At 44.5% G+C, this 13,590-nt stretch overlaps 2 protein-coding genes across 3 annotated transcripts in view; one reads left to right on the top strand and one right to left on the bottom strand.

Annotated features, from left to right (window-relative positions):
• Positions 1-1,711, top strand: part of LOC109465631 (quinone oxidoreductase-like protein 1) — a 6,958-nt gene extending 5,247 nt beyond the window's left edge. The window contains exons 10-11 of the mRNA XM_019763002.1: positions 845-978; positions 1,532-1,711. Coding sequence (XP_019618561.1) covers positions 845-978; positions 1,532-1,711 — 314 coding nt within the window. The remainder of the gene's footprint in view (positions 1-844; positions 979-1,531) is intronic.
• A 6,899-nt stretch (positions 1,712-8,610) lies between these two features.
• On the bottom strand, positions 8,611-11,358 carry LOC109465653 (D-2-hydroxyglutarate dehydrogenase, mitochondrial-like). Of its 2 annotated transcripts, none has more exons than XM_019763035.1 (2): positions 11,240-11,358; positions 8,611-10,575 (listed from the first exon to the last, which is right to left on the bottom strand). In XM_019763035.1, the coding sequence occupies exon 2, from the start codon at positions 10,561-10,563 to the stop codon at positions 8,926-8,928; it is 1,638 nt and encodes a 545-aa protein (XP_019618594.1). In that variant the 5' UTR covers positions 10,564-10,575; positions 11,240-11,358; the 3' UTR covers positions 8,611-8,925. The 2 variants fall into 2 exon arrangements, with proteins under 2 accessions (XP_019618594.1, XP_019618595.1); XM_019763036.1 differs by having other exon boundaries at positions 11,246-11,358.
• Between the last annotated feature and the right edge of the window lie 2,232 nt (positions 11,359-13,590).

Here is a 13,590-nt window from a genome sequence, read left to right as displayed (position 1 = left end):
ACTAACATGGCTGGAAAGTGTAAGAAGTGGCGTGTTTTGGGTGAAAATTGATTTCGGGCCCGAGGCTTACTTCCGGGTGTCCTTCCGCCCAGAGTGCGGTGCTTCGGTTTGACCTAGATATGCCTTGTATGCGTTCTGGGGGTGTTGTCGCTATGCCTCGCGCGACGGGTTATTGTGCTAATCTCAGTGTTAGGATTTTCTTTATACTTTTCTTAATAATACATAAGGGTTTTCTCTTTCCGACCATATAAGTCATTATGGTGGCTAAAATCTGGGTGATGGGTCTAATTCCACGTGAAAATGGCCAATTTTTGGCATTATTTTTCATCGAAAAATTCTTTTTCTCCCTAAAATTTACTAAAATGTGAGAGGTGAAAGAAATTGAAATTCTATTGTTCTCGTAGCTAGAGCAATATCCTTCATTTGCAAACACAGTGTTTTGGCTCAAGAGGTATTTCCTGAAAGAGACGGTCGCTAGAGTTGAGGGTATGCAGAATCGAATTAAGACCCAAAATAAACTGGGGTGTGCCCCCTCAAATAGTTTTTGGACAAATACTAGCACCTGTTCAAGTACAGTAGCTAAATTCTGACTCACTGATGTCACTAATGAAAAGTAGTGGATGCCACTTGAAATGTCTGAAAGTTTTCTAAATTCATCCATTTGCTTGAGTAACTTGTGTAAAATGTTGTTTCTTCCTGCAACATTTTGTATTCAACAATATATCTTTTTCTCATTGTTAAAAGGATAACATACTCTAATAGATTTATGTTGTGACTTTATGTCCTGCAATTTTTTATTAATGAGAGTTTGTGGCATTTTGTCTTGTACAAATGTTTTTTTCAGTGAGCCTGTTTGAATCGGAAGAAGACCAGAACCTGGCCCTGGCTGTGACGTCCCAGTACCAACCACACAAACACGAGCTGCTGTCTTGTCTGGGCATGGGGGGACGGTGGGTGACCTGCCAACCTGACCTACAGGTAAATCACAGCCTCCTCAACATTTGCTTTCATTATGCCAGCTTCACATAAGGAAAACATTGTGTTTCTGTTGTCTTTCTCCAAACACACGGTCAATGACCTGGACCAGATGTCTGTCACCATGGTAACTGGCACTGTATCAGATACCCTGAGGTGTTGGGTTACATTATGTAGCAAGTGGCAGAATAGAGTTGGAGGGGTTGGTTACCATATACTATCTGTACCAGTAGTAGATGAATGTGTTTGAGTAAGAATAAACAGAGCAGTAGTTTGTTAGGGTGGACTACATGTATGTGAGGGTACACATTATGCATTTGCTTTGCAAATGTTACTTTCCTATAGTTGGCTAGGTCCTTTTGCTATTCCTGTAGATTCTGTATCTATAGCATTATGTGTGACAGGCTGTATAAAAGTTCTAAATGGGAACTATGTGGCTCCAGGTGTCTTACTGAGGGACGACTGCGTGTGCGAGATGTCGGTTAGCTTGAGGAATGAATACCCTCTAAAATATATAGCATTACCAAGATATACTTGATTCTTCCCTTTGTTTCAGTTGGACCCACCAGACTCGTCCCTACTGTACCTGAAAGGGGCTAGTCTTAGCTTTCTTTTCACCGACGTGTGGACATTGGCCTCATCACAGCAAGGACGTTTCCTACGTATCCTTCCACACTACTTTCAGACTCCTCTAGATCTATTGAATGCAGTGAATGTTTTTATGAAAGATAAATAATTTTACGTACAAAATTTCCTAATGTTTTTCAAGAGTTAAAAAGGGAAGATGGGCAGATGTAGGTTGCATCATGGCCAATATCACCATTTGTTTTTGATGTAGTTACTGTATAACGATTACATTGTACTTGAGTGTATATATGTAGCCTTGACTTCTTAATCAGACATTTTAAAGGACGTTATGGAGAAGGTGGCAAACAAAACTGTAAGGTGAGGTATTGTCTTGCCATTTCATTCTAATAATATACATGTACATGTACCATATTTCTTTATAGCAACTATCATTAGCACATGTCATCTTAAAGGAAGTCTCACTACTAGAAGCAATTGGTCTGGTTCTATACTAGATACTATTTTCTGAATCCCGAAAAGTAATTGGTGACTTGACATTGAGTTTGGACAAAGGCAATACTAGTAGTTCTTAAAAATCATGTGTGCAATGTGTTTCTGCATGGATACTTATCAATAATAATTATTCATGTTACATAAATGTACATAAACTCGGTAACTTTGTTTTCCATTTGGTTTGGCCAAAAAGTGAATTCTTTGAGTTGCCTCAACAATCTTCATTTTCAGTATAGGTCTGAGGTGTCTATATATACAGAGAATGTTTTTCTGAGATATTTTGGTACTGAGCTAAATGAGAGCATATGAGAGTGCCACTCACTCAAGGGATGTCGAATTCGGAAGATTCGAGGACGAATCTTGAAAAGAAAAGGGGGAGTAGGTTTAAAAAACACACCTTGTATGATGGTAGTGGTATGCCTCACCAGTGGGTTCGTCAGTTGAACGCCACCCGTCATGGGGAATTTCGGCCCTTAGTTCAATATTCCCTCGGGGTGGGGGGCCAGCAGTGCAAAAAGCACCACCACCCACTGGTGAGCTGTCGCCATCAGTCCTGACGATTGACTTTTAAAACATTGTTCCATTACTGGTGCAGCGTTCGAAGTTCGAAGCGGAGTCAGAGTTCGAAACACCTGACGGCTGGTGACTGTCATAGGTGAATGCTAACGGTCGCTTCGCTTCCGCCTTTCCTCAAGTAGGTACTTGTTCCAGATCCATGCAGATCCTGCCTCCGCTGCTTCTGCTGCTGCTCTTGTTGTTGATTTGATTTCTTTTCTGCTGAGACCCATCTTGTTTAGCCATTTGTGAAGAGATGCGGCAACAAACCCTCTGCATCCTAATTCGAAAGGGTAGCATGATGACCTCCAGCCTTTGTCCCTGCACACTGCCTCCAGTTCCGCATATCTTGTTAACTTCCGTTCATAAGCCTCCTCTATATTGCCCTCCCATGGCACTGAAAGTTCTCCAAACACCACCTCTCTAGAACTCTCCGACCAGATTACTATATCAGGGCGCAATAGCGTAAGAGCAATTTCCTGTGGGAAACCGCCTTCCCCATCCAGGTCGGCCTTTACTTTCCAGTCGTTTGCAGCTGAAAGGATGCTAGGTTTACGCTTGGAGCTGGTGTCTTTCCTCGGCTGGGAACCTTCCTTCAGAAATGGGGTGAAGTACTGATTACCGGCGGGTACCTCCTCGGCGTTGACACATTCAACTCTCCCCTTGATAGCGTCCACTATCACTCTCAGTACATTGTTGTGCCTCCACGTATATTTCCCACTAGAGAGTGCGGATGGACATGCGCTGAGGATATGTTGCAAGGTGCCCTTCTGCCCACATGCTGCACAACAGTCTGACCGCTCCTCATACCATTTACTCAGATTCGCTGGTGTCGGTAGAAGATCGTACGTGGAGCGCCACAGGAACGAGATGCGGAGAGGTTCCATCTGCCACAGGACATTAAATGAAATGTTCCTTTGCTCAACACTCTCCCAGGTTGTCCACATTCCCTGCTTAGCCTGTCCGGCTGCTACAGCAACCCTCTTCTCTTCTTCCTGTTCTCTTACTTCCTGCACAACCATCTCTCTTCGCTCCTTCTCCGTTGCCGATGACCACCACTTGTGACGAATCAGCCCAAGTCCTTGACGGCCAGTCTGAGTCGCACCAACTACTTCCTTGTGCCTAAGCCTCGCCTCAGCTTCTTCTACCGCAGCACTTACTCTCCACTTTCTTCCAGACCTTAAATCAGGCTGAAAGTTTCTAATCACTGGGTCTTTGGAGTTACTTAAGGTCATGGAGGTTCTCACTTTGGCCACCTTAAACTCTTCCACAAGTGATCGCACTGGGATATTCAGCTTTGCCTTCCTACTGTGAATTGCAATGTTTGTGAGGCTGTTCGGCACTCCCAGCCATTTCTTTACATACGTATTGATGTTGCGTTCCATGGCTTCCACGTGGCTTAAAGCTACCTCATACACTGTTAAAGGCCACATGATCCTTGGCATAAGCCCATACTGTAGACACCAAAGCTTCAGTTTTCCAGGCAGACCACTGTTGTCTATTGCCTCTAACCCCTCTCGTATGAGCTTTGCTGTCTCTTGAACTCGCTTAGTGTCTTTGAGGTCCTCAGTGTACCACCGACCAAGGCTCTTGACAGGCTGCTCTTGGATGGTTGGGATCTGCTCCCCACTCAGGTTGAAATGGTAGTCAGCCAGCGTCCCTTGTTTTAGGACCAGACTCCTGGATTTCTTGGTTTTGAACTTCATTCTAGCCCAAACCATCAGTTCATCCAGTCTGTCCAAGATTCTCTGAGACGCTGTGGTATTTGGGTTTAGGAGTGTCAGATCGTCCATAAATGCTCTGATCGATGGCAGTTCTTCCGAACCCTCGAGCGACACCCCAGGTCCCATTCGCTCTGCGCTCCTTGTCATCACCTCCATTGCTAGCACAAACAGGATTGGTGATATAGCACACCCCATCGGAATGCCAACTTCCAATCTCTGCCACTCAGTTGTGTACTGTGTGGTTGAAAAACGCATATGAAAGTTGTCATAGTATTGCATGACATAGTTTGTGACTTTGTCTGGAATCCATAGGAACTGCATAGCAAACTTGATGAGTGCATGGGGTACTGAGCCATAGGCATTTGCTAGATCCAGCCAAACAACACTCAGGCTCTTTCTTGACTTCTTCGCTGACTGTATGGTATGCCATATCATGCTGCTGTGTTCCAGGCACCCTGAGAAACCAGGCACACCTGCCTTCTGCACAGATGTGTTGACAAGTCCGTTCTCTAAAAGAAACGACGTCACTCTGCTTGCTAGCACACCGAGCATTATTTTACCTTCCACGTTCAGCAAGGATATTGGCCTGAACTGTCCTATCGTACTAGAGTTCTCTTCCTTAGGGATGTACACACCATCCGCCTTGTTCCAGGACAGCGGGACCACATCCTTTCTCCAAACCACCTTCAGCAATCTCCAGAGGACTCTCTTTAGCTTCTCACATTTCTTGTACACTTTGTACGGGACTCCATTTGGACCAGGTGCCGACGCTGCTCGCGCCTTTTCGATAAAACTATCAACCTCCTTGAACCTGGGCTCTGATACATCAAACTCAACACCTGGCTGTGGTGGTCTTACTAAACCTCCAATGTCGGGCATTGGTGCGTCACGATGCTCATCAGAGTATACACCCCGCAGGTGGCCCTCCAGGTCCTTCTTCTGAATGTTCAGTGTCCCGCTTTTACTCTGTTCAAAAAGCTTTTTAGTGAACCGATGCGGGTTTTGGAAAAAGGCCCGCCTAGCCTTTTCTCTGTCCTTTCTCTTCACTCGCTGTCTTTCAGCACGCTTAAGTGAATCGAGTTTCTGTCGAACTTGACGCTGCAGCGCTTCAAGTCCTGGCTTCTCATCTGATACTGCCTTCCTCCATTTATGCTTTAGACATCTCAACTCTTTCTTCAATCTAGCGATTATCCGCTGTCGCCTGCTTGGTTTGGATACAGGATCTCTTTCACGCGGTTTGTCAACTCCAAACCTCTCTTCTCCAAAGTTATAAATCAAATCGCCAATCACTTCTAACTTTTCCTTAGCTGATCCTTTCAGTTTCTTCTTCAGCATCTTGCTGGTGTCTTCATCAAACTCACGCCAAGTCTTCTCATCTGCCATCTTTGGCCATTTTACCTTTCCCTTCCTGCCTCTAACCTCCCCAGCCGACACTTGCGGTGGATTTACCTGGGTACTGTGGTCTGCAACCTGCCCTAGGTTATCTCTCGACTGACCTGGATAATTCCCTCCAGTGCGATCCGCTTCTATCGGCTGGTTATAAATGTTCGGCAAATCCGGGATACTCTCTTCCCTCGGTGTTACAGCCTCACTCGTCTCTACCACTGTTTTAACTGCGTAGCATCTCAACTTCCTTTGGTGGATTCTTAAACCTCTGGTGCTTTGAAATGTTCTGCCGCACCAACAAACTGGACACTCAGAGCCGTACGCCATTTTCCGAGCTCGTGGTCGTAAACAATTCCTGTACGTCTCCGTGTCGTCTGTCCTAACGGGTCTATTATCCTCCCCCCTCTTTCGATCAAGACCCTGGGGGCATTTCTTCTTATATGAACTTGTAGCAATCAGTGGGGTATGTACTCATCTCTGAGCTGGTGTCCGGACTGCTCATCCCTACACCCCCCGCGCTGGCCTTTCCCAGCCGTCAGCTGTCTCTCCGCGCCGTCTCCAGTCTATTCCCGGTTGTCATCCAGTCTATTCCTGAAAGTCACTGGTGTCCAGAAAGATAAGTTTAAAAAACACACCTTGTATGATGGTAGTGGTATGCCTCACCAGTGGGTTCGTCAGTTGAACGCCACCCGTCATGGGGAATTTCGGCCCTTAGTTCAATATTCCCTCGGGGTGGGGGGCCAGCAGTGCAAAAAGCACCACCACCCACTGGTGAGCTGTCGCCATCAGTCCTGACGATTGACTTTTAAAACATTGTTCCATTACTGGTGCAGCGTTCGAAGTTCGAAGCGGAGAACAACTGTTACACAAGTAGTGTAACAGTGGGGGGTTTATAGGCGCTATACCAACTGACCCGGCCGATTTAGCTGATTTGATAGGAGCGTCGGATTCGATGCTGGTGCTCAGGAGGTCGTGGGTTCGAACCCAGGACTTATCTGTTTGTACTCGCTCCTCCTGTTTCTTTCTTACACATGTCCTTCCACCCACAGGCCCTGTTTTGAGCAGCCTCTATCCTTGGAGAATGTACCAGATGCCTACAGACTGACTACAACTCACAGGGGAAGACAAGTCATGCAGATATAGACATTCTAGTGCCAGCTGAAACCTCCAAGGGAAATGGGGTTAGCGGAAAAACATGTCCAGTCCAGTACCTTTTTCAGACTGGTCTGGTTATTCCCTCTCCTAGACTGGACAGTTTTTTCTGCCAACCCGGGAAAAATATGGTTCAATATCATATAATGGGATCATCATAGATACCAGAGCAGTGTTCTAGCCAGTCTTTTACATACTTTTGACAGAATTTTGCTGACATGACAGATGAAAAATTTGGCCAATCCATCATGTTTGATGGACAAAAATCAGTGTAAAATATTTAGTGCTTAGTCAAAATTTACCCATCAAAATGCAGGAAATATTGTTTTAGAGGGTCAAGATTTCAAATTTTTCCCAAGGGAGCATGTTTCCAGAGAAAATTGAGATAATGGAAAAGAAAATCAGGCTGGCTAGAACAGTGTATCAGATTATGTCCAATTGTTGCTATGTTGATGATGAGATGCATTTTAATGCACTGTCAACATTTGGATGTTGTGATTGAACTGCATGTTGAAATCTGGGTAAAATAAAGATAAAGCTTTATTGTTCACAAAATTTAAGCAAATTAAATTAATAAGGTAAAAATCACATGATTTTTTACCTCCATGATTTAAGAAATTCGTGAGCACAAATCTACATGATTACATTTTCTTTATTCAGTTTACAAAACAAGATATTATTGCAGCAATGCTCATATTGAGATGAATGAAAATGTTCAAAATTGCAGAATTTATGTTACAACATATCCACAGATCTTGTGTGTTTCAAATCCAAATTGTTTTGGTTGGTGTACAACAAAAGCAATGCATCATCATGCCTGTATGACAACAATTTCAGTATACATGTATTTACTCTTAAAGAGAAGTATTTATAGGCTTTTCAAGGGATCACTATTTAATAATACACAGTCATGTAATTATAGCTTACAATACATTCCAATGCTGGCAACATTAGTGATAATCATACAATACTAAAGCTGTAGTAGTCAAAAACAATCTCAGTCGCAACAAACTATAAAATTGTACAGTTCTCAATTAGTGGACTTTTTTTCTCTATAAACACATACAGTCATGTACATGAGATCAGCCTTGGTTATGCATTAACAAATAAAAGTATGTCCTTATTTTGTTTCTGTGTGTTAATTGTACAATTAGTAAATGCAATCTCACATGTACAAATTATAGAATCTCAAGAAACTCTTACTCCTTAGTTCATCACTAGTATACATGTGGTACACATGTATATGGATATAATTCCACTCATAATTAAGTACAATGTACTTGTGAATCACATTTATAATTTACAAAAGGTAGATTTAAAAGATTTGTTTTCAAAATATTTTTCTGTACAATCCTGAGCATTCATGTTTTAAACTTCCACTTCAGTCAGTCATGAAATTAGTGCACTACTTAATAACTATTCTTATACAAGTACTTAAACTTAGCCCCTGCCACACATAGCCAAATATGGCCTTCCAAGTACTGAAAAACTCAAACAAGTACTCTCACCTCTCGAATAAACGTACGTACGTTTATTTTTTTTTTGCCTCAAAATCCGCCCGGTACGTTCTTATTTCAGACGGTACGTTTATTTTTTCTTTATAATCGGAAAAGTTCTGGGAAAATTTCCGGTCCTGTACGTAAAATGACAATAAAAGACTGAAGTACACACAACTTCTCCCAGCACAATTTGAAATGTCCCAGTACGTTCTATTTTGGACAGTACGTAGGTCGAGAGTAAAGTGGTACGTTGAAAGCAAAGTGGACTGTGGTTGGCTGGTGTTCAGTGAGGTTTGAATTGTATAGTTTGACTGCACCAGCCAAATGTTTCAAAATGTTTAAAACATATTCAGGTGTGGACGGTAGGTTGTGCCATGGTTGGCTTGTGTTTGCGATGTGTTGAGGTGTAGTTGGGAGTCAAATTTAACTCAAATTTGATATGATCCATATAGAAAGGCGTGACCTAAATCTAGTCAGACTGAACCCAAACTTCTGCCAACCTTGGGTGGTTGAGGGGAGGGTTCTGAATGTGTGACAGGCATTACAGTACAATTCTAGTCCCCATACTTATCAGGCAGCATTTTATATGGGTTTAGGATTCCCTTTGGATCCATTAAATCCTTGATCTGCTGCATGAGCTCCACAGCCTTTTGCGTTTTACTGAAATGGATGAAGTCTTTCTTCTTGAACCCCAGGCCATGCTCTGCACTGATGCTGCCCTTGTACCTCGATGTCCACTCGTAGATGAACGGTTCGATCTTTTCCAGAAGGTCGTGGTCGTAGGTGGGGCTCGTGATGTTCAAGTGCAAGTTTCCATCACCGAGATGCCCATAGGCGACCACTCTGGTAGCCAGGTCGTCCACTCTCTCTCTCATGTCAATTACGAGGTCGTAGAAGTTGGCCAACGGGAGAGAGATGTCGTACTTGTACACGTAACCGTCGTGGAGTAACGCCTCGGCTAACCGCTCGCGGATCGACCAGATGGACTGGATTTTGGTACTGTCCGTCGCGACCGTGCCGTCTTCCACGATGCCTTCTCCGAGAACTTTCTCTAAGAAAAGGTTCAGCTTCTCTTCGTCGTGGGCACCATTGGATCCAGCCGTCTCAATCAGGACGTAGAACGGTTTATCACTGATGGGGTTGGTCAAGTTGAGGTTACTTCTGACCAAGTCAATACAAGGGCTGTCCATGAACTCAAATGCTGACAGGATTTCTCCCAACATTCCTCTGGCCTCCTTTAACGCCTTCAAGCAATTCTGAAAGTCGCTGACGCCGAGGATGGCCAGGTTGATGGACTGTGGTTTTCTGGGACAGAGGATTGAGACTGCCGTGACAATACCGAGGGTTCCCTCTGAGCCTATGAATAACTGTTTCAGGTCGTAGCCGGTGTTGTCTTTTCGAAGAGTTGAGAGGCAGTCTAGGACGGTGCCGTCAGCTTGAACCGCCTCCACCCCGAGTACGCTTCCGTGGAGCGAGCCGTACCTCATCAGTCGCAGGCCGCCTGCGTTGGTGGAGATGTTCCCGCCGATCTGACAGCTTCCCTTGGCACCCAGGTCTAGCGGCATCATCAATCCGACATCAGACAGGTGCGTGTTTAACGCCTCTAGTACGCAGCCCGCCTGGCACACCAGCGTACCCGATATCTCGTCCACACTGACAATTTTGTTCATGAGAGACGTGGAGAGGATGATTTCGTCGAACACCGGCACGCTGCCGCCCACCAGACCCGTGTTCCCGCCCTGCGGCATCACTGCCAGGTTACGCGAGTAGCAGTACTTCATGACCTCCGACACCTCTTCTGTCGTCTTGGGGCGGAGAAGCAGCCTGCTGCTGCCGCGACACATTCGGAGCCAGTCCGTGTTGTATCCGACCAACTCTTCAGGATCTGCGATCACCCTACCGGGTAAGAGCCTCTCAAATACGGCTACATCTTCACTGTTTATCCTCGCAAAGTTCCCCCTCTGTACATTGTACCGTACACTGGTCAGCTCTGGTTCTTCCTTCTGTAAAGATCTGGCCTGAAGACAAAACCTTCTACTTTGTAGCAAGGAAGGCTGACAGACTGTCAGGTAGTTTGCATACACCCTGGTGTATGATGCTACAGTTCTGTGTAAACACCGATGGCCACTGTTCAAGAGAGTCAGGCACTGGCGGAGATGGCCTATTGAAACTGGTAGGTGCAGTGGTGCCATTGTGGTGCTCGGCTGTAATGTTGGTAAAGAAGAAAATAAGTTGCATGCCAACATGTTGCAAAAAGTTGAGTAGTACTGTAAACATTAACTTGTGTTTTGTTCCTGTCAACACAGAAATTTCAACCTTTAAAGGATATAGGTACTAGTAGGTACCGTAATTCCTAATTTTTTTGGCGGTACTTTTATATTCACGGTTTTTGCGGTCATTTCTGTACCGCGAATTTATCATTACCACAAATAAATAATTTCCTTTCTTCTGCACCTGCCGCCATTGCAAACATATACTAGTAGTCCCACAAACAGAAACGTGTCCTTTTTTGTCAGACAGCGAAATTTTGCTACCAAGATTAGAATATAATGTGATTTACTATGTGTGTAGCCATTTCCTGTCTGTTATTACTGTGTGTGATTCTTCTAAAGTTTACCCTGGGACCCAGACTGGATATCGGCCCGTTAGCCGATTCCCTTCGGTGGCCCGAAGCAGTACGCCCGCTTACAAATATATATATCACACAGGTCGTTTTAAACACACGCTAACGTTACATAGTTACCAAAACTGACAAACATGTTGACTTCCTAGTCACGTTTACCACTGCCCCGCCCCCCTCCCTCTCTACAGCCCAATAAAACTATATCGAGACGGTAAATTTCATAAGAACGTAGCCACAGTGCCTACCTGTACCCTACTCAGATAGGCGTAGAGATGAACAAACGCGAACAAAGTGTAAAACCTCGGCTCGCAAGGCCTTTAGTCCGAGTTCTGACGGTCTTCACAGGTGAAACATCAGCTGTACTTTGAACTTTTACCGCTGGGTGGCTGTTTCGCATGCGCGGACTGTCACTCTCGTGAAATCTCGCGAGACAATAAAATTGCGACAGGTGTCATGAAAAGTCATACAATATTAGTATTTCTCCTCAAACCAACGATATTTCAGGTAAGTTAAGTTTGAGACGTAAAATCAAACACAGAGACAAAGCATATAAAGCTAGTAAAAAGACTGGACGCCCGTCTTTGGAGGCAAAATTTCTGAGGCTCAAACGCGAGGTACAGCGTGAGCTGAGGAAAGCCTACTGGGAGTATGTAGAAGAAATCATCACTCCAGAGAGTGACGAAAACAGTGACACATGTAGAAAGAAGTTCTGGAAGTTTATTAAACATATGCATCAGCGTACTGACCATTCTGGAATTGCACCACTGAAAGATAAAGGTAGACTTATCACTGATCCACAGCAAAAAGCAGAACTTCTAAATGCACAGTTCCACTCCGTGTTCACACGTGAGACTCCAGCAATACCTACTCGACGTGGTAGGAAGACCAAACCTATGCCTAAAATTAGTATCCACAAACAAGGAGTTCTGAAATTACTACAAAACCTTAACCCAACAAAAGCTGCTGGCCCTGATGGCCTTAGTCCAAAAATCTTTAAAGAACTCTCTGAACAGCTAGCTGATCCCTTGACACGAATATTTAAAAAATCACTCTTAACAGGTAAAATCCCCGATGACTGGAAGCACGCAAACGTGACTCCGGTCTTTAAAAAAGGCCAAAGGTACGATAAAGCAAACTATAGACCTATTAGCTTAACCTGTATTGCTTCTAAGTTAATGGAACATGTTATTTGTAGTAGCCTGATGAAGCATGCGGGACAGCATGATCTCTTCTATCAGCTACAAAACGGTTTTCGACCCGGAAGGTCATGTGAGACACAGCTTCTGGAACTTGTTCATGACATTGTAAACAACATGCAGGAAGGTCTCCAGACAGATGTCTGTGTGCTTGATTTCTCTAAAGCCTTCACTTCACTTCACTTTATTTATTTATACAGGAAATTGCGCTCAGGTCATTTGACCTGTTTTTCAGACAATCCTGTTTTTAAAAACAACGCAATACATTCACAAATCACAATCACAATAACAACAGTTACACAATATACAGTTATTCTACCAGATACGTTACATATCATGCATCTTTGTTAAGCGACGCTTAAATGTCCTGAACTCAGTCAGTGTTCTCAGTTCAATGGGAAGGTCGTTCCACAGCTGTGCGCCGTAGTGCTGTAGGCTACCACGATATGCTGCCACTCTTGCTGATGGACAGTGAAGCTGGTGGGGGTCATAGTCCCGTAAACGTTTAGCTGCTGAACGTGTGTTAGCCCTTAAGGACGGAGGTGACATCCATTTGAACAGTGCTGACATGTACTGTGGCGCTTTCCCGCGTACTGACTTGTAGACTGTAGCCAGAGAAACCGTTTCTAGCCGCTTACTGACAGGCTCAAGTCCTGCCTCAGCTAGCAAGGTATGAACTGGGACACGGTCTTGAAGCTTGTATCCCGTGATGATTCTTGCCGCTCTGTTTAACAACCTGTCAAGTTGTAAAGTTTGTGTCTTGTTACATTGTACCAGACTTGGGAGCCATGCGGTGGCGCAGTAGTCCAGATAAGACAGCACTATTGTCTGGCACATAGTTTGAAGAATTTCAGTTGATACAAAACCCTTCGCACGTCTCATGGCACCCAGACCACCAAGGATTTTCTTCGTTACTTTCTCGACATGTGATGTCCACTGCAATGCTGGGTCCAGAGTGACACCCAAGTATGTAAATGAGTAGCCTTCGATAAGGTAGGCCACAAACGACTCATCCGGAAGCTTCAGTGGTACGGCATTGAACCTCAGACCAGGAACTGGATAGAAGACTTCCTTCATTGTCGTACCCAGTCAGTGGTCATCGAGGGGGTGACTTCTAGCAAATTGGATGTCATTTCAGGGGTCCCACAGGGTTCGGTGCTCGGACCTTGCCTGTTTTTGTATTATATAAATGATATCACTGAAAACTTACACTCTACAGCTCGCTTATTTGCGGACGATACCATGATTTACATGACGGTCTCATGCCAGGGTGATTCACTGAAACTCCAGAACGACCTTGATACTTTGGCAGAGTGGGGGGAAAAGTGGGCTATGGAGTTCCACCCTGACAAATGTGAAGTGCTCAGCATCACCAGAAAGAGATCTAGAACTCCCATCGT

Source organism: Branchiostoma belcheri, unplaced genomic scaffold (genome assembly GCF_001625305.1).
Source record: "Branchiostoma belcheri isolate BF01 breed outbred unplaced genomic scaffold, Haploidv18h27 scaffold155, whole genome shotgun sequence".
NCBI lineage: Eukaryota > Metazoa > Chordata > Leptocardii > Amphioxiformes > Branchiostomatidae > Branchiostoma > Branchiostoma belcheri.
Note: the sequence above shows the minus strand (reverse complement) of the source record. Positions and strands in the feature narration are given on the sequence as shown.

Excerpts from the sequence above, each read along its gene's own strand:
- LOC109465653 (XM_019763035.1), bottom strand. The coding sequence starts at position 10,563 with ATGGCACCACTGCACCTACCAGTTTCAATAGGCCATCTCCGCCAGTGC.